The 19,622-nt window shown below is 48.1% G+C and overlaps 1 protein-coding gene across 1 annotated transcript in view; it reads left to right on the forward strand.

Moving 5' to 3' along the window:
• EIF3L (eukaryotic translation initiation factor 3 subunit L) overlaps window positions 1-19,622 on the forward strand; it is a 76,707-nt gene that overhangs the window by 13,392 nt on the left and 43,693 nt on the right. The window contains exons 3-6 of the mRNA XM_030208144.1: window positions 1,072-1,282; window positions 10,148-10,227; window positions 11,432-11,493; window positions 12,251-12,320. Coding sequence (XP_030064004.1) covers window positions 1,072-1,282; window positions 10,148-10,227; window positions 11,432-11,493; window positions 12,251-12,320 — 423 coding nt within the window. The remainder of the gene's footprint in view (window positions 1-1,071; window positions 1,283-10,147; window positions 10,228-11,431; window positions 11,494-12,250; window positions 12,321-19,622) is intronic.

The raw sequence follows: 19,622 nt of genomic DNA on the forward strand, positions 1-19,622 counted from the left end.
ATTAAAGAAAAGAAAATTATCAGGTAAGAACATAATTTTTCTATATGGAACCCATGTACCTTTTCTTTCTGTGAAAAAGGGTTGGGAGCCTTTTGAGATTCCAGACTATGGACCATTTCTTATTAGCACTCATGAGCCAGCTTTTTGGGTGCTGAGTACTCCCAATATTGAGCAAGCTCCTTCATTATGTCCAGGGAGGGGCAATTTGTATTGTGTTTGGCACCCCTAATCATTTTGAAATATTGACAACTATGGCACTTATGAGCACTTATGTTTAGTTTACTGAACTTCTGGTGATGTTTTCACATTTTTTTTCTGCCCATGGAAAGACTTTTGTTCTTATGAATTCGTTTATCTTCTGTTGTTGCCTGCATGTATAAGTAACCAGTGATGAACATATGCTTCTGTTTGGTTTAACTTTGTTCTTGTGGATTTGGATTTTAGATTTAATTACTCACTTTTATTCAGGTACAATAGATATTTCTCTAACCCTAGATATCTTACAGTCTAAGGACTCCATTACTAACTAGATCCCACTGCTAACAGCAGTGCACTTTAGGAGATCTAGCCTTTAGTTTGTACTTGAGGCAGTGAATACTGGCTTCCTGGTTCTTCTCATTGCTCTAAACATTAGGCCACTTTTTTTGTAACAGTTTCCTCCCTCTTCATATTCCAGATCCTGAACAACATAACCATTGCAGCAAATAGAGCCTGACCAGAGGCTGCAGATCACAACTCCCTTTGTAACCTCGTTTGAACATATTCTAGATCTGATTACCAGGTTGTGTGATGGCAGGAGCTTCCCTCAGAGGCTAATACTGCTGTTTTGAGGAGATGGATAGAACAAAAGTCAAATGTGGATCTTCTGCAAAGCAACACTTGCCACCACACTATCTGGCTTCTTGTCCTATTCTGTAGTTAAGACATACTGCTAGCAGTAAGACCTAATGGTAGGATTGCTTCCTGGTCTATTTTGTTAGGGTTGGAAGTGTGGAACTGAGGGATCTGTAAACGCCAAATCTCATTGCCCTATTTCCACTTTCCACATCTCTTTTATCTTGTGCTGCTCAGGGGACCCAAAGCAAGACCTGGCCTATGAGCGCCAGTATGAGCAACAGACCTACCAGGTGATCCCCGAGGTGATCAAAAACTTCATCCAGTATTTCCACAAAACCGTGTCAGACCTGATCGACCAAAAGGTGTATGAGCTGCAGGCCAGCCGGGTGTCCAGTGATGTCATTGACCAGAAGGTTTATGAGATTCAAGATATCTATGAAAACAGGTACGAGGCTACAGTCTAGAGCAGTGGTTCCGAAACCAGCTCCTGGAGGCACTTAGCCAATCAGGTTTTCTGGATATCCACAATGAATATTCACAAGAGACGTGGGTGAAGGTAGTGCATGCAAATCTCCCTCATGAATATTCATTGTGGGAATCCTGAAAACCTGACTGGCTGGGGTGCCTCCAAGATCAGCTTTGGGGAGGCACCCCAGCCAGTCAGGCAATCCAGGCCTTGTGAAGTGGTTGAATTTTCAGAATATCCGCACTGAAATGCATTTGCATACAGTGGAGGCTATGGGTGCAAATGCATATGAAGCATGTTTAGTGTGGATTTGTTAACTACCTGACCAGCTTGTAGCACTTGGGCTGGAGTTTCTTATCCCTGCTGTTGTCCTTCAGGGCACTTAGCCTGTCTTGTGCTGTGCTGACAATGGGATTCTCCAATGCACAGCATGGGCCTTGGGTGAAAAGCATTGACAGGGTAATTACGCACAGCATGGGCCTTGGGTGGAAAAGCATTGACAGAGTAATTAAGACCAGGCTAACGCTGTATGACTGTGTCAAGGACTATGGGAAATATGCATGTTTCTGTTTGCGATTAGTTTCTTATATATGCACAACTTGATATGCATGAATATAAGTAGGCTTTCACCTTAATGTAGTTGCAAAAACCTCAGAAAGGTGGTATATCAAGTCCCATTTCCCTTCCCTTAATTAAATATATAGGGCTATTACTACATGTTAGTGTTTTTATTAATGAGTAGGTAGTGACACCGGGTAAGCTGTGACTATTTTCTCTTGAGTTTCTTTAGACTCTGGGTGCTAGAAAGATTCTCAAAGACATGTTTGTAATGCCTGTTTATAAAGATAGCATAGGAGCCTATATGCCTTGTATAGATCATGTTCCTTTTTTTTATTTAAACAAGAATCTTTATTGAACAAGTAAGGCAACATGTGAATACAGCCAAAACATTGAGCTCACAGGCTCTAGTATATATTATAAAACTGAGACATTGTTTCTTCAATACTCGTCCAATGAGTAATAAAACATTCAGTATTCTTGTTATTTTACAGATTTTTCTCACCCTCCTTCCCCCCGTACAGTTTGCACCAAGACATTTCCACGCTATTGATCAAATTCCCATCCAAACCCCCCACCCCCTTACAGTATCTAAGGTAACAACAGTAATTCAACATAGCAGATGTTTCTCTATAGCTCATTAAGTCTTCGGTATACCCAAAGGTTCCCAGATCTTAGTCCATTTCGACAACTGGTGTCTCTCTTTTGCCACCAATCGTTCTCCCTCTGCAATGTTGCGCAGTAGGGTCATCCATTGGACTAGAGACGGGCTATTTTTTTGCTTCCATGAGCGAGCAATAAGTAATCTTGCCCGCACATAAGCAATGTTTGATTAACATTTGACCATGATCACTCACCCCCAGAATAGTTTTATGGAACAGAAATACAGCAGGGTCATACGGTATCTCAACTCCCACCCAATATCCAATCCGGGCCTGGACAGCTTTCCAGAAGGCTTTTACTTTGTAACATGTCCACCAAATATGACCTAATGTACCACGTTGATCACATTTATGCCAACAGGTCGGGGAAGCCGATCCAAACATATGATTCAGCCTTACCGGGGTTAGATACCAACGGTATACTCCATATCATCATGCTGATCAATCCATAGACTGGTGGGTTGTGTCCATCTACCAGCAGGTGGAGATAGAGAGCAATCCTTTTGCCTCCCTATATGTGGTCATGTGCTGCCGGAAACTCCTCAGTATGTTCTCTATCTCAGCAGGTGGTGGTCACACACAGCAGCAGCTCTGGCTAGGTCTCCAAGCCTAATCTTTAGGTTTTGTTGAGTACCTGGGGTTGAGGGCTCTTCTTGAGCAAGTGCAAACCTGGTGGTGCCAGGTCCCTCCTTTTCTCCCCCCTCCCGCTGGCTCCGTTTAAAAAAAAAAAATAAATAAAATTTGACGTCCTTTAAGGGCGTTTATTTCAACGTTTATATCAGCGTTTATTGCAGCTGCTCACTGGGACACCAGTTCGTTACAGCTCGGAGCGAGAAGCAGGTAATTTTACCTTTTTATAGCGGGCAGGGGGTTCCCCGTTCGGTCTCCACGTTGCTTATGGCGTCGGAGGGCGAAGGCGCGAAGATTCACTCCCCGGACCGCTTGTGTGCGTCTAGCGGGGATGCGGGGGTTTTCACAGCCTGAATCGCCTTTGTTGGGCATCAGTTTGGAGTCCGGTCAGTGTCCCGGTTCTTCCTCCGGTGCGGTGGTTTTTCCCGCCATAAGCGCCCATCCTCCGCTGCTCGCCCACTCCATGTTGGCCGGCCACTCTGCTCGGACGGCTTCTTCTTGGGCCGCCCTCGAGCTGGGAGACATTAATGCTATGGTCGCCCTTGATTCGGGCGACGGCAAGAAAGTGGCGAAAGTTAAGCGCCGTTCTTCCCACGCGGCTCCTTCTTGGAGTTTCGCACCGGACGCCATTTTGGATGCACAGCATGTTTCTCCCCCGCTCTTGCGAGCGCCGGTTGAGGGTGCATCTAGGGCCGTGGCCCAGGCGACAGAAGTGCACAGTCTAGGGGGTTTCTCCCTTGAGTTCTTTTTGCTGCTGCATCAGGCTTTTCTTATGATAAACGCTGCCTCGGCTCCCCCCTCTGATCAAGGGGCTGAGGCCTCCGGAAGCAAACGCCCTCGGGTGGACTTCCAGGCCCTAGAGGACTCGGTCTCCTCTGATGTAGATGAGGGCAGCGTATCTGAGTTCTCCCAACGGTCCTTTGGGGATTCCTTGGAGGAGACGGATTCCCGCTTGGATGGAGCGGATGACCCCTCTGCAGCACGGATCTTCTGCTCAGAGGATTTGCCCAACCTGTTAGTGCAGGCCATGAGCATTTTGAAGAGTTCCTCTCCGGAGGACGTCTCTCCCTCAGCCTCTGTTGGCTCTGCCATTATGCGGGGGACTAAGCGCCCGCCTAGAACCTTCCACGTGCATGATTGCACACCTTGATTTCGGCTCAATGGGATTTCCCAGAAGCGAGCCTTAAAGTGGCTAGGACTATGTCCCGCCTCTATCCTCTGCCTGAAAGTGAACGGGAGGCCTTTCTTTGGTCTACCGTGGATTCTTTAATCACTGCGGTGACTAAGAAAACGGCGTTGCCGGTGGAAGGTGGCACGGCCCTAAAGGACGCCCAAGACAGGAGTTTGGAGGCGGCTTTAAAGTCGTCCTTCGAGGCGGCTGCTTTAAGTTTACAGGCCTCAATTTGTGGCTCCTATGTGGCCAGGGTGTGCCGGACGCTTGCGCAGCGGGCTTCCCCCTCGGATCCTTCCTTGAGGGCTGATTGGCCAGCCCTGGAATCGGGCTTGGCCTACTTGGCAGGCTGGCTGTATGATGTCTTGAGAGCCTCGGCTAAAGGTATGGCTCAGACAGTCTCTGCACGGCGGTGGCTTTGGCTGAAGCATTGGTCTGCTGACCACGCCTCTAAGTCTCGCCTGGCTAAGTTGCCTTTTAAAGGCAAGCTGCTCTTTGGGGTCGAGCTGGACAAGATTGTGACCGATCTCGGCACGTCTAAGGGCAAGAGGTTACCGGAGGTCAGGGCTCGGGCCAATGGTGCCCGCCCCGGTTCCTCCAAAGGACGGTTTCAGGAAGCCCGTCTGTATTGCCCGGGCAAGTCGAGCTCCTTTGCCCCCTTTTCCATCAAAAGGAATTTCTCCCCCAAGCAGCATTCCTTTCGCAGAGACCGCCGTCCTAGAGGTGCCACCTCCAGTCCTCCCTCAGGGTCTCGTACCCAATGACGGGGCGCTGGTCCATGGCCCAGAGCAGATTGGAGGACGCCTATCCTCGTTTCTGGGCGAGTGGACCAGGGTAACTTCGGACGCTTGAGTGCTGGAAGTCATCAGAGACTGCTACAAGCTAGAGTTCTGCTGACCCTTAAGAATCGGGTTTGTGCACTCTCCCTGCAAGTCTCCGGTCAAGCTGTGGCAGTGCAGCAGACTTTGGACAATCTGATCCGCCTGGGTGCGGTCGTTCCGGTGCCAGAGATCCTCTGGCAAGGGACGTTACTCCATTTCTTTGTGGTACCTAAGAAAGGAGGTTTTGTCCGGCCTATCCTCGACCTCAAGGGGTCAATCGGGCTTTGGAAGTTCGGCACTTCCGAATGGAGACTCTCCGCTCTGTTATAGCGGCAGTACAGGAGAGTTCCTGGCATCCTTGGACATCAAGGAAGCTCTCCGCTCTGTTATAGCGGCAGTACAGGAGAGTTCCTGGCATCCTTGGACATCAAGGAAGCTTACTTGCATATTCCCATCTGGCCTCCTCATCAACGCTTTCCGCGTTTTGCAGTTCTGAGGACACTCCCAGTTCAGAGCCCTCCCTTTTCGGGTTGGCTACTGCTCCGCGGACCTTTTCCAAGTTATGGTGGTCATCATGGCCTTCCTACGCAAGAAAGGAGTACAAGTCCATCCTTATCTGGACGACTGGTTGATCCGAGCCCCCTCTTATGCAGAGTGCGGCAGAGCTTCAGACCGAGTGATTGCTTTTTTGAGCTCCCTGGGGTGGATCATCAACTGGGAGAAAAGCCAGCTGCGCCCGACTCAGTTCCTGGAGTATCTGGGAGTTTGATTCGACCCCCAAGTGGACAGAGTGTTCCTGCCAGACAATTGGATTGTCAAGCTTCAGGCTCAGGTGGACAAGTTCCTAGCAGCCTCTTCTCTTCAGGCTCGGGACTATGGGCAGCAGCTGTTGGGCTCTATGACGGCCACGATGGAAGTAGTGCCCTGGGTCAGGGCCCATATGAGACCTATACAGCTCTCTCTGCTGCAGCGATGGACTCCAGCTTCAGAGGATTACACTGTGCGCCTTCCCTTGGATCCAGCGGTGCGCAAGGCGCTGAGCTGGTGGCTGAGGCCAGACAAGCCATCCGCAGGAATGCCTCTTGTGACCCCGGAGTGGGTTTTTCGTCACGGCGGACTCCTCTTTGTGGGGCTGGGGAGCCCACTGCTTGGGAAGGACAGCGCAGGGGCTCTGGTCCCCTGCAGAGGCAGAGTGGTCTATCAACCTCCCGGAACTCAGAGCCATTCGGTTGGAGCCTTTGGAGTTTCTCCCGGGCCTGGCGCTGAAGCCAGTACGGGTCCTGTCGGACAATGCCACGGCTGTGGTCTATGTCAATCACCGGGGAGGTACCAGGAGCGCCCCTCTAGCCAAGGAGGCCATGAAGCTATGCCTGTGGGCGGAAGCAAACCTGGAACAGCTGTCGGCAGCCCACATTGCGGAAGTCATGAATATTGCTCAGGCGTTCTTGGACATCACGAAGCGCTGGGGCCAGCCGAGCCTAGATTTGATGGCGTCTTCAGCCAATTGCCAAGTGCCACGCTTTTTCAGCAGAGGACGGGACCCTCGATCTCTGGGAGTAGATGTTCTTCTCCCACAGTGGCCGACACAGGAGCTCCTCTTTGTGTTCCCGCCTTGGCCCATGTTGGGCAGGGTGCTAAGCCGGGTGGCAAAGCATCCGGGCCGGATAATCCTGGTGAGTCCGGATTGGCCCAGACGTCCCTGGTATACGGACCTCTGCAGATGCCAGCGGAGCGGGGCCTGTTGCATCAGGGTCCCGTGGTGATGGAGGATCCCTCCTTCTTTGGTCTTACGGCCTGGCTATTGAGCGGCAGCGTTGGAGCAAGCAGAGCTTCTCAGACAAGGTCATCGCCACTATGCTCAGAACGAGGAAGCGCTCTACTTCTACTGATTACGCCAGGGTTTGGCATACCTTTGCATCGTGGTGTGAGGCAGGCTCACTTTCTCCCTTCACTGCTCCAATTTCATTAGTGTTGGCGTTCCTGCAAGAAGGTCTGGAAAAAGGCCTGTCGCTCAGTTCCCTTAAGGTCCAGGTAGTGGCTCTTGCTTACTTCAGGGGTCACCTGCAGGGTGTTTCCCTGGCATTGCAGCCAGATGTGGTGCACTTTCTCAAGAGAGTTATTCACCTGCGCCCTCCTCTGCACGCAGTGGTACCTGCGTGGAATCTCAATCTGGTGCTAAGAGCCTTGCAGAAGCTGCCTTGTGAACCCTTGTCGAGGGCATCTCTGAAAGAATTGACGTTGAAAGCAGTCTTTTGATGGCTATCGCTTCAGCCAGAAGAGTTTCCGAGCTCCAGGCACTATCATGTCGAGAGCCCTTTCTGCAGTTCACTGAGGCAGGAGTGTCTGTTCGCACAGTGCCTTCCTTCCTGCCCAAGATTGTTTCTCACTTCCATGTGAATCAGCAGCTCTGTCTACCCTCCTTTCGTAGGGAGGACTACCCAGAGGAGTACTCTGCTCTCAAATATTTAGATGTGAGACGAGTCGTCATCAGATACTTGGAAGTGACCAATGATTCCGGAAGTCGGATCATCTGTTTGTGCTGTTCGCAGGTCCTCATAAGGGTCTGCAGGCTGCCAAGCCTACAGTGGCACGATGGGTCAAGGAACCCATTGCAGCGGCTTATGTGGCCGCGAGGAAGGTGCCACCTATCCAGCTGAAGGCTCACTCCACTAGAGTACAGGCGGCCTCGATGGCAGAGGCCGAGTCCGTCTCCTTGGAAGAGATTTGTAGGGTGGCAACTTGGGCATCGGCTCATACCTTCTCCAGACAATTACCGCTTGACTGTGGCTGCTCGGGCGGAGGCCCAGTTTGGAGCTTCAGTGTTGCGGTCAGGGATTTCAATGTCCCGCCCTGGGTGAGTACTGCTTCGGTACATCCCACCAGTCTATGGATTGATCAGCATGATGATATGGAAGGTAAAATTATGTATCATACCTGATAATTTTCTTTCCATTAATCATAGCTGATCAATCCATAGTCCCTCCCAGATATCTGTTCTGTTTATATTCTGGTTGCATTTCAGGTTCAAATTTAGTCTTCAGTTCCTGTTCAGGAGGACTTCGTGTTCAAGTTTTTTCAATTGGATTCTTCAGGAGTTGAGACGATTTTGTGTTACAGTGAGCTGCTGCATTCCTCTCCCCCTCGTTTTACGGGGCTGGATTGAGACCTAAATTCTGCCGGCGCTCCCTCCCGCTTCGTGCGGCTGTAGGGGCAGCTTTGTACCCCTCCCGCTTCGGCGGTGTTAGGGTCAGTCAGCTCCTCCCGCGGTTGCAGTTGCAGGATAAGCCAGATCCCCCCACATTGGCGGGGTGGTATCCCTCCCCCACTTGTGTGGGGATGAGCTGGGTTAATTCCCCTCCCCCGTTTCGGCGGTGGTGAGCTGGGCAGAGTGTCCCTTTGTGGGTGTAATTCTCTAAGTGCTGAGTCCTGCGGATGGAGCTTTGATATCGACATACTGAGGAGTTTCCGGCAGCACATGACCACATATAGGGAGGCAAAAGGATTGCTCTCTATCTCCACCTGCTGGTAGATGGACACAACCCACCAGTCTATGGATTGATCAGCTATGATTAATGGAAAGAAAATTATCAGGTATGATACATAATTTTACCATACTTTTGTTAGATTTTCTTGAATATTTACTGCTGGAGATATGCGTACGGAGCCGCCTCTCCATTCTCTGCCACTCCTCTGCCGAGTAACTCACCCCTAATGCTTTCTCCCACAGCACCCTGTGCTTGTGGCTAACATACAGGTTATTTCGCAAGTGCCCATAAATCAAAGTGATAAGGCCTTGTGTCCCTTGTTCCCGAACAGAGTTCTTCTAAAAAGGTCACATCACCAAATAAATAGGCACGTCTGCCTTCTGATGACAAAAAATGAATCAATTGAGTATAGGCATAATGATCTGTTGAAGGTAACCTGTATGTATCTGCCAATTCCTGGAATGATATAAAAGTATCTTTATTTACCAACTGTCCCCATAAATCTAACCCTTGCCTTTTCCATCTAGTAAAAACTGAGCGTGAGCAGCCTAATGGGAATGCTAAATTACAAGCAATGGGTGATAACCGAGAACAATAGATTCGTTTTGAACATTCCATTTTATCCCAACAAGATAAGGTAAACCCAATGATCGGGCTCACCTCCTCCCCCAAACAACGATGTTTAGGTGGCAGCCAGAGTAAATGGCCTAACTTCAAAGGGCTATGTAGTATATATTGTTCCATCTTTACCCAAGTTTGTGAGGGGCTTCTTGAAACCATTCCACTGCAGATTTAGCCTGAGCAGCTCTATGGTATAAATCCAGTCTAGGGATCCCCAGACCACCCCTGGTCTTGCGTTCTGTATACATTATGGAGGGGTGGATTCTAGATTTGCCTCCTTTCCAGATAAACTTCTGCAGTCGTATCTGCAGGGAGTGAAGCACATGGTCACTAATAGGTAGCGGCAGGGCCTGGAAAAGATACAGTAATCGCGGTAATATATTCATTTTCACTGTAGCTATTCTCCCAAACCAGGACAAGCCAAGGGGCTCCCATCTCTCCAAATCCTCTCTAATGTCTTTCAATAGATCATGTTCCTTTTAATCCCCAATAGTGTACAAATTTATACTTCCTCAGCTGTGTCCAAAGTATTTCCCCAGGAACACCTGTGCCTGTATTGCGTAAATGTCACTGCAGCGTGCCTACTTTATGCACCTGCATCTAGATGTAATTTTATATGCTCCACTTGCTATACTTCACACACAGGAAATGCTTTGTAAAATTGCCCTCACAATGGCAAGCTGTATATCTTCTGTTCTGAAAGCTTTAAAGTGATGTCAGAACTTTTGCTGATCGCCCTGGATTATATAGGTGGTAGTTTTTGCTCCATCTCTGTAGCCTATGAATGTGCCAGAGCCATGTGGCAGCACATGCTGAGTTCCTGCACCCTCGAATGAAGAGTGGTCTGCATGTATCTAGTGACGTAAATAATGATCCTTCATCCCTTTCTCCTCCAGCTGGACCAAGCTGACAGAAAGGTTCTACAAGACCTCTCCATGGCCCGAGGCTGAAGCCATTGCTCCACAGGTTGGAAACGGTGAGTCCTAAGCTTTCATCAGGCAACAGAAAAGGTTGTGTGGAAGCTCAGCTGTGTTACCTGCAATGCTGGGGTGTTTCACAGGGGGTTTTGGAAGTTATGTGGGCACTGGCAATATTCAGTGCCAGTTCCCACATAGCTAACCGATGAAGTAGCAGTACTTAAATAGCAGTCCTAACTCTGCCTGATTAGCTATGCAGGTACAGCACTGAATATTGACTGTACCAGCATAACTTAGGGTATTGCCACCGGTTTGGATGTTCAGTGCCAGTGCTCAGTCATTGCCTGGCATTGACTACCTGGGTCTAAATTATCTGGCGGTGGTCAGCAGTTACAAAAATGCTCACCGCCGCTGGCTGAGTATTGACATATGTATGGCCAAGCCAAAAAGGGATTATCCTTAGCTCGTAGCTCAGATTCTGCATGTGGATCTTAGCTGCCCAAATCCTCGTTCTGACCAGTAGAGTTACCAAAAGACATGGGAAAGTAATGAAAGGAAGAGAATCCAAAGAACCCTGGTTTGTGAGGACCATGAAACCGAATTCAAAACGGTGAGCTTGAGCGAATAGAGAAGCATACAAAAGAAAAATATATAGGCTCACAAGTGATGCATTGGGAAACTGTAGCATCAGAGCACACCATAACAGCAAAGCCTTGTGACAATCTTAGTTTAGCTGCCATAATGGGCAAAACATGTGCAGCAACCCATATGCATAAATAGGATGTAATTCATTTCCGGCCGGTAGCTGCACATCAGCCCAGGGTAATTTGCCCAGTGGTGCCATAGGTTTGGCAGTCACAAACCGAAGACAAACTGCTCCACTGAAGGGAAGGTGCCAAGCAAGAAACAGTAGAACAATGGAACCTCTTGCAGATGGTGTTCAAAAAAATATCTTTATTAAAGAGCTCTTCTGAAACAATGAGGGAGACCCGTCATTGTTTTAGAAGAACTCTTTAATAAAATATTTTTTGAACTCCATCTGCGAGAGGTTTCATTGCTCTATTGTTCCTTCCTTGGCGCCATGGGTTTTGGCAACCATACTGTATACCACATAGCAGCACAAAATAAAAAAGAGAAGGACAAAGAGGATTTAGCAGGAAAGACCTGAGCAGGTTGGAACACGGTATTTCCCTAGGAAGAAAATATAGGAGAGTATTTTAATAAGTCCTTTTTAAAACCATTTTAATTGCTGCTGTCTTTCAGATGCAGTGTTCCTGATTCTTTACAAGGAGCTATATTATAGACACGTCTACGCTAAAGTCAGTGTAAGTAGAGCAGCTCCTATCTTTACTCTGTATTGGATTTCCAGATAATACCAGACCCTTAGTATCCTGCAGTGCTGTTGGGGAAGCAGTAGCTGAGTGTGTGTGCATTTGCAAGTGCTCCCCTCTTCAGCAGCCTTTTTTATTCCCCTTTCCACTGCACCAAGCTGATCTGGCCCACAGTAGATGGCTAGCAATGCCTAGATGGAGGCTTTGAGCCATGGAGTTGAAAATACCGGTCCAGCACTAGCAGTATGGTGGGAGGACCATCTCACTTCTAGTGTGAGTTCTTCATTGCTGGAGGTATGAGATGTGAAAAAAAGAGCTATTTTGAAGATGAGAGCACCTGAGGCAGGGAGAGTGGACTAGGAATAAGCATTCAGAGGGGAGCAGTGTCTCCTCCCCCTTCCAATCCCTTCTTCCTTTTTCCCCATGCTCTTTTTTTCCAAATTCCAGAATATCATCTTCCTCCCTTCCCCCATCCTCATTCTCTCATCTGCCTCACTGTAGGTTTCCCTGATCCTCTCCTTGTTGTCCTTTTTATCTCTTCTTCCCACCCTCATGATTCTTCTCCAATAAGAATAATGTGAGAGGCAAATGATTAGTGGGTGAATGAGGAATATTGGTAGATTATACAAGTGGTATTCATTGCTCAATATCCCAAGAATACCTCTTTGCTTATATTTCAGGAGGTTTAGTATGTGTGTGTGTGTAAATATATAAATTTTGTCTTTCATTTCTTGTTTGTATTTTGTTACAGGGTGGCCCCACGCTGGAGCAGCGGTTTGAGTCTTATTATAACTACTGCAACCTCTTCAACTACATTCTTAGTGAGTCATCTTCAGTACAAGCAGCCTTCCTGCTAAGACCTGCCTTTAAGTGTAGTATTGATGCAGTTTCCACTGCAGCTTCTTTGTAATTCTGGGCCCAGATGTGGCTTCCATACTTGTCACACCCACTTGGTGTAGTGATTTAAAATTGCTTTTTGCCCAGAAGTAAGAACAGATCATCATGCATCAAACTAAAGTCCATCAAGTCTGGCATACTGGCTCTGATGCCAATCCAGTTTCAAGTACTCGGAAAATCCCAGATTCCTGGTTATTTCTCCATGTTTGTATGGCTAATAATGGTTTATGAAACAACACAGAAAGGGTTCAAAGCACAAAACACAATCCAAACCACAAAAAAAGTGTCTTAAAAAATGGGACAAGTCCTTTTATTTCACATCGTAGATCAGTCTTGTATATCAGTGACCCGATATGTACCATATTATGGCATACAGCGCCTGAGTCAGGGGTCTTTTGATATCAGTAGTCCAATATGAACATGCCCAACATCACAGCTGGAAACAAAAGATAGGAACCTTGTCCTAGCACTCTTCCAGATATCCTGGCGTGACGTTGCCTGTTTACTTGTTTCACCGCACTCAAGAGTTTGTAGATCTCTTATATCTGCTTCTAGCCAAAGTTAGAGTTGCAAGCTCCCTGCTTATGACTGTATTACAGGGGAACACAGTTTGTGCTTTGAAAGTACAAAAATAGGAGGAAGAATTCTGGGTGGTGGCTTGTTTGAGTTGGATTGCAAAGGAGCAGCCTGCAAGGACAAATCTCCCCGAAAGGTTCTACCCACAAGGAATGGAATCTATTTTCCTGCATCATGGACACAAAGTCATGATGAAATCCAGTTGTTGTTGTTGGGGGTTTTTTTTTAATACTCTTGCCAGACTGCAGAACATTTTTTTTTTTTTTATTTGAAGTCAATATTAACAAATGATACATGTTTCAGACAAGGCATACAAAGGTCTGATGACAATGCAAAGCCATACATATAACTTCAAATTTTATAAAACTTTTACTTTAGAAATCAAATTTGCCCCCCTCCCCCCCACCCTCTTCCCATACCCCCCTTGGACTGGCTTTATCACAACCCGGTTCGTCATCAAAATTATGTATGAAGGAGAAAGGGGTCCCAAATCGCGTGCCATCTATTTGTACGGTTACTCCGCTCAGCTATGAGCCGTTCCATCTCACAGACATATCCCAATTTTCGAAGCCACCTAGTTAATGGCGGAATCGTATTCTGTTTCCAACAAGCCGCTATAACTATCCGAGCTGCACAGGTGGCATAGCGCACCAAAGTCTGTTGAGTAGGTGTGAGGCCCGCTGCTTTTGTTGAAAACAGAAATATGGTGGGATTCCATGGAATCTGAGTTCCCAGCCATACCTGCAGTCTGCTACGGACTGCTTTCCAGTAAGCTTTGATTTTCCTACATTTCCACCAAATATGTCCCATGGATCCCTTCACACCACATCCCCTCCAGCACTGCCCAGACATTGTGGGATAAATTCGTTGTAAACGCTCTGGTGTCATATACCACCTAAATAGAACTTTAATGGCATTTTCTTTGAACGGGACATGAGACGACACCCCGGCCGCCGCTCGTTCCATCCTCTCCCATACCGTATCCTCCAGTTCAATCCCCAGTTCCCTCTGCCAACCCTTCCTGTGAAGTGTATAACAAGGTGTTTGTTGAGTAATAATACGATGTAGACGAGATATCAGCCCTGTGGTCGTAGCCTGTCCCTCACATATTTGCTCAAGAGTTAATTGCTGTCTGTGTATTACTTCCTGAATTGCTTTCGTCTTAAGGAAATGCGAAAGCTGGAGAAATGCATACTTATCAGTCACCACTGTTGGAAACTGTTGTTGAATTTCTGTATAAGACAAAAGGGACTCTCCCGCCAGTAGTTGCCCCCAGGTTCTCAGCCCTCCTTCATACCATCTAGTGAATATGCCTCTCTCTGTCCCCGGAATAAATAAGGGGTTATATGCTATGGGGGATAAGCGCGACAGTAAGCATTGACGATGCGGAAAAAGACTATCCCAGTTAGACAGAGTAACGTATATGGAGGGGCACAAACCCTCCTCCAATGACCTAAGGGACTTTGGTAGCCACATTAGTGCCCCCAACGGCCTTGTGCCCAATGTGAACTGCTCCAGGCCCACCCATTGCCGATCAGGGTAGTCCTGGAACCATTCCACAGCCGCACGTGCCTGAGCTGCTCTGTAGTACCAACCCAAGTTGGGGACCCCCAGCCCTCCCCTCCTCCTATCCTGGTACAAGAAAGTTCGTGCTAGCCGCGGACGTTTGCCAGCCCAAATAAAGCGCACAATACGATCTTGCAGTGCAGCAAGAAATTTACGAGGCAAGGGGACCGGAAGAGCCTGGAACAGGTACAATAAACGTGGTAGAATGTTTAGCTTAACTGCGGCAATACGGCCCAACCAGGAGAGTGCAATGTCTCCCCATCTCTCCATATCTGCAGTGAGGACACGGCCCAGGCCTTTATAATTTGCTGTGAAAAGATCAGAGAGCCTAGCAGTAATGTTCACCCCCAGGTAGCGAATACTCCCACTAGCCCACCGAAAAGCATACGTCGATTTTAGAGTTTCCACCAGTTCCGCATCGAGGGTCACGTTTAGGGCTTCAGATTTGGACATATTTACTCTAAATCCTGAGAGTGCTGAGTATTGTTCAATGTCCTGCAAAAGCTCAGGGAAAGATGTTAGAGGGCGAGTAATGAACAATAACACGTCATCTGCGAAGAGGGCCAGTTTATGTGCTCTCCCCGCTATTGTAATGCCAGTGATCCCCGGGTTGGATCTAACCCTAGACGCAAAAGGTTCCATAACCATTGCAAACAACATCGGGGAGAGAGGGCATCCCTGCCTAGTGCCCCTGTGCAGAGTGAAGAGTTCAGAGTAGCCCCCATTCAAGCTGATACATGCTTTAGGTGAGGTATAGAATGCTTGAATCCACCTACAGAATTGGGGTCCTATCCCAAAGGTCTCCATCACTTTGTACATGAATGGCCAATGCACCCTGTCGAAGGCCTTTTCAGCGTCTAGACTAAGGAGACACATAGGCTTTCGCATTTTTTTTGCCAAATACATTAAATCTACTACTCTCCTCGTGTTATCCATTGCTTTCCTATAGGAAACGAAACCCACTTGATCTGGGTGAATAATCGCTGGGAGTATAGGGGCTAGTCTATTAGCTAAGACTTTGGCTAAAATTTTGACGTCTGCGTTTAGAACCGATATAGGACGATAAGACCCACAGTCCGCTAGGTCCTTGTCTGGTTTTGGTAATACTGCTATCCATGCTTCTAACATGGAGGCTGGTAGAGACTCCCCCCGTCCTATTTGGTTGAACATGTCAGCCAGAAGTGGGGCCAGATCAGAAGCAAATTGCTTATAAAACTCATTAGGTAGTCCATCCAGCCCCGAGGACTTACCAGATGGTAAATGCTGAATAGCTTTGTGTATTTCAAGCGGGGTGACCGGCTCATCCAGAGTGGCTCGTTGCTGGCATGTCAGAGAGGCTAAATCAGTCTCAGCTATGTAATCTGCGATAGAATCAGCAGGGGGGTTTATTTCACGGGCATATAACTCCTTGTAGAAGTCACCGAACCGCCTTCTAATAGCTTCCGATGTATTCAGCATGTCCCCTCCTCTCTCCCGGATATGTGTTACCGCCCTTTCCGCCTTTTTCCTACGTAGCCTCAGGGCCAGCAGGCGTCCCGCTTTGTTAGAAAATTCATAGGAATAAACCTTCGATCGGGATTGTAATTGGCTTAAGTGTTCAGAGTAAATAGAGTCCAGCTGAAGACGCTGGTTTCGCAGCTCCTCCAATGTGGTCAGAGAGCCGCCAGCCTTGTGCTGAGCTTCTAAACTCTTGATCCTATCTAAGCATTGAGCCACTTGTTTTCTGCGAATCCTAGCCCTCCTACTAGCCAACTGTAAAAAGTAGCCTCTCGACACTGCCTTCATGGCGTCCCACACAATGCTAAGGGGTGGCCCCGATGTCTTATTGATCTCCAGATGCTCTTTCAGCACTTTTTTACAGCCCTCCACCACCTCACTCTCTTGTAACACACTGGCATTAAGTGCCCATCTTTTGTCTTTAATCTCTGCCTTGATTGTTGGCAGTACGACCCAAACCGGGGCATGGTCAGACAGGGTCGCACTGCCAATACCTGCGCTGGGCCCCTGCTCTGATAGAGCTACATCGAGAAAAATATAATCAATACGTGAGTATGATGCATGCACTGCTGAGTAATATGTATAATCTCTCATTTGCGCGTGACTCAATCGCCACACATCCAGAGTCCCCAGAGAGGTGGCCATTGATCCCAACGCTAAGGCATCCCGAGTGCCTACAGTCTGCCCCGTCCCAGACCGGTCTAAAACCGGATCCATTACTCCGTTGAAGTCGCCTCCCAGTATTATAGATCCTTGTGCAAATGTAGCTAAAAGATTCCTTGTTTTAGTGTAGAAAGCCTGCTGGTGATCATTCGGGGCGTATATACAGGCTAGTGTTATGTCCATGTGATCTAGTGTTATGTGCAAGAACAGAAACCGCCCGCCTGGATCCCGTTTGACCTTTACTATTTGGGCCTGTACTGACTCATGAAATAACACCGCCACCCCACGTTTTTTGGATCCTTCGTTAGAGGAGGCAAAAAAGGACCTGGGGTATTTAGGATGGGAGAGGAGTCTTTCGTGCTTCCGGCGGAGGTGCGTCTCCTGCAACAGAACTATATGAGCCCCCAGCTGCTGGAGCTCTTTAAGTAATTTCTGCCTTTTTTGTGGCATATTCAATCCTTTTACATTGTAAGATAAGATCTTAAGATTTATACTCATAACTAAAACTTAAAACCAAGCAGAACGAGCGGAGCATACCGACCCACTATCCTCACTTTCACCTCCCTCCTCCTACATTGTGCCAGTCCGAGCCCCCCCTCCCCTTCCCTCCCCTTAAACCCAGTATCTAACCCCCCCTTCCCCCTTCTCCAGTCACCAACCCGAAGGTACATGCCCCCCGAGTGGGATGTGAGAAAGTAACCCACTGTGTTTCAGGCCGATCCAGTTCCCTCCCGCCCCCCCCCCCCCCTTTAATTGTTGCCATGTTACCATCAGATGTCTAGTCCCATTTAAACAGAGCAGAAAAAAACTGTAACTTATATACATGCCACAACTCTCCATGAATTACCCCTCTCCCAGTACTAATACAAAACCTCACTCCTATTAGGCGTCTCACTGTTGAGACCATCCCTCCTCCCACTAAAGGAAAAGAAGAAGAGGAGATGAGAAGAAAGGAAAATGAATAAAATGTATATATATACATACAGACCCCCCAATAACCATAATACTTCAGAGTAAACTCAGAACAAAGCAGGTTGGGAGACTCTATGAGCAATGTCCCCCTGGTACCACATAAGCGTCCATCTGTTCTTCATCATCCACAGACGCAAGGAACTCAGGTGACAGGCCCCGATTAGGCCAGCGTATCAGCATTCAGGTTCCCTCCATCGTCGCTCTCCGCCTCGGGTTGCTGCGCTTGTTGGATGCGGGGACCCGCTGCCATTTTTGTAGCTTTGCTTTCGTCGTAGGTGCCAGCTCTCCCAGAGGCGCCTTCGAGCTCACCAGTCCCACTGCATACAAAGACGCCCAAGCTTCGGTTAGGGAGCAAACCCTATATCTGGTCCCCTTAATCGTGAAGTTCAGCGAAAAAGGGAAGCCCCACCGGTAGATAAGCTTCTCTTTGATTAGGACATCCAGGGCCGGCTTCATGAGTCGCCTCTGCTGCAGCGTGAACTGAGAAAGATCTTGGTATACTGTTATCTTGGCTCCTTCATACTCCAAATCCTGTTTCTTCCGAGCACAGGCAAGAATTTGTTCTTTTATTTCATACTTATGAAATCGCACGATGATGTCTCGCGCTCTCGTCTCCTGACGCGGGCCCAGGGCTCTATGTGCTCTGTCCAAGTCAATCTTCTCTGCCGCTACCTCGGACCCCATCAGGTTTGCACATATAGTTTGCACTATTAGTGGGACATCTTCCGTCTCACCACCCTCTGGAACCCCGCGGAGCCAGAGATTATTCCTCCTGCCCCGGTTTTCTAAGTCGTCCAGTTTATAAGCCAAGTCTTTCGCTTTTTGATCCAATTCCTGTATGTGTGCATCATGAGCAGTTAGGGACTCCGAATGCTCGTCCAGCCTAAGTTCCGCTTCTTCCATTCGTCCCCCCAGCTCGCGGAGATCTGCGCTTAGCACCTCCATCTTTTCTAATATCTCCTCCTTTGATTTTTGGATGTCCTCTTGGATACCGGACAGAATCTGTTTGAGTTCGCCCCAGACGCCCTTTTTTGCGGGGGGTCTCCGCGTTTCCGCCAGCGATAAGGCTGAGTCGGAGTCAGAAGGCGAGGCCTGTGCCATTGCCTCGTGGCGCTTCGGGGTCTTACTCGGCCTGCCGACTTCTCCGAGTCCTTGTTCCGCGCCGAATGCGCCTTACTCATACCGGCTGGTGGGTATTGCCAATCGGGAGTACTCAAAAGCGGCGAAAATGGCTGATGGTGGTCACTTAAAGCTGTTTTATCGCGGCGGGGAGCGGGAGCTGAGAAGCTAGACCGCCATTGCCAGTGGTGACGTCACTTCCTCCATTGACTGCAGAACATTTTGATGTGGCTGGGACAACCACACAAGTGCACCTCCAGTTTCTAAAGACTTTTTTTTCCTTGTGTTTCTTACCAGTCCAGAATCTATGGGTTTGTGTCCATTTGACCAGCAGATGGGAGACAGGGAACAGAGTCTTGTGAGCCCTTCCCTATAATGGTGCTTTGCAGCTTCAGGTCTTATTTTATTTTTTATTTTTTTGTCTCCAGTAGATGGTGAGGAATTGGTCATAGGAACAGGCTCCTGGGCCAGCTGGACAGCTGGAATCTAGTTGGGCAGGGGGCTTACTTTGAATTTGGAAATGAAGGAATGACTCAAGCCCATTTTCAGTTGAGTTTGGGAATAGCTGAGAAGAGTCTGAGCTTCCTTTTCAGAGCCTCTCTCCCCCTCCCATTTTGCTATCCAGTCTTTCCTTTTTATTTGTTTTGATAGAGGAAACAAATTGTTGAGTACTTGAGAAGAATCTGTTATTTTTAGTGGCTGTCCTCATCTTCAGCAGTATGGGAGTGAATCTAAATTTTTATTATATCCCTGAGGAAGCTTGCAGGGATCTGATTTTGGACATTGCTGGGTTCTGGCAGGTAAATCATGATAGTTCAGTTTTGACTTCAAGC

This window comes from Microcaecilia unicolor, chromosome 1 (genome assembly GCF_901765095.1).
Source record: "Microcaecilia unicolor chromosome 1, aMicUni1.1, whole genome shotgun sequence".
NCBI classification, from domain to species: domain Eukaryota; kingdom Metazoa; phylum Chordata; class Amphibia; order Gymnophiona; family Siphonopidae; genus Microcaecilia; species Microcaecilia unicolor.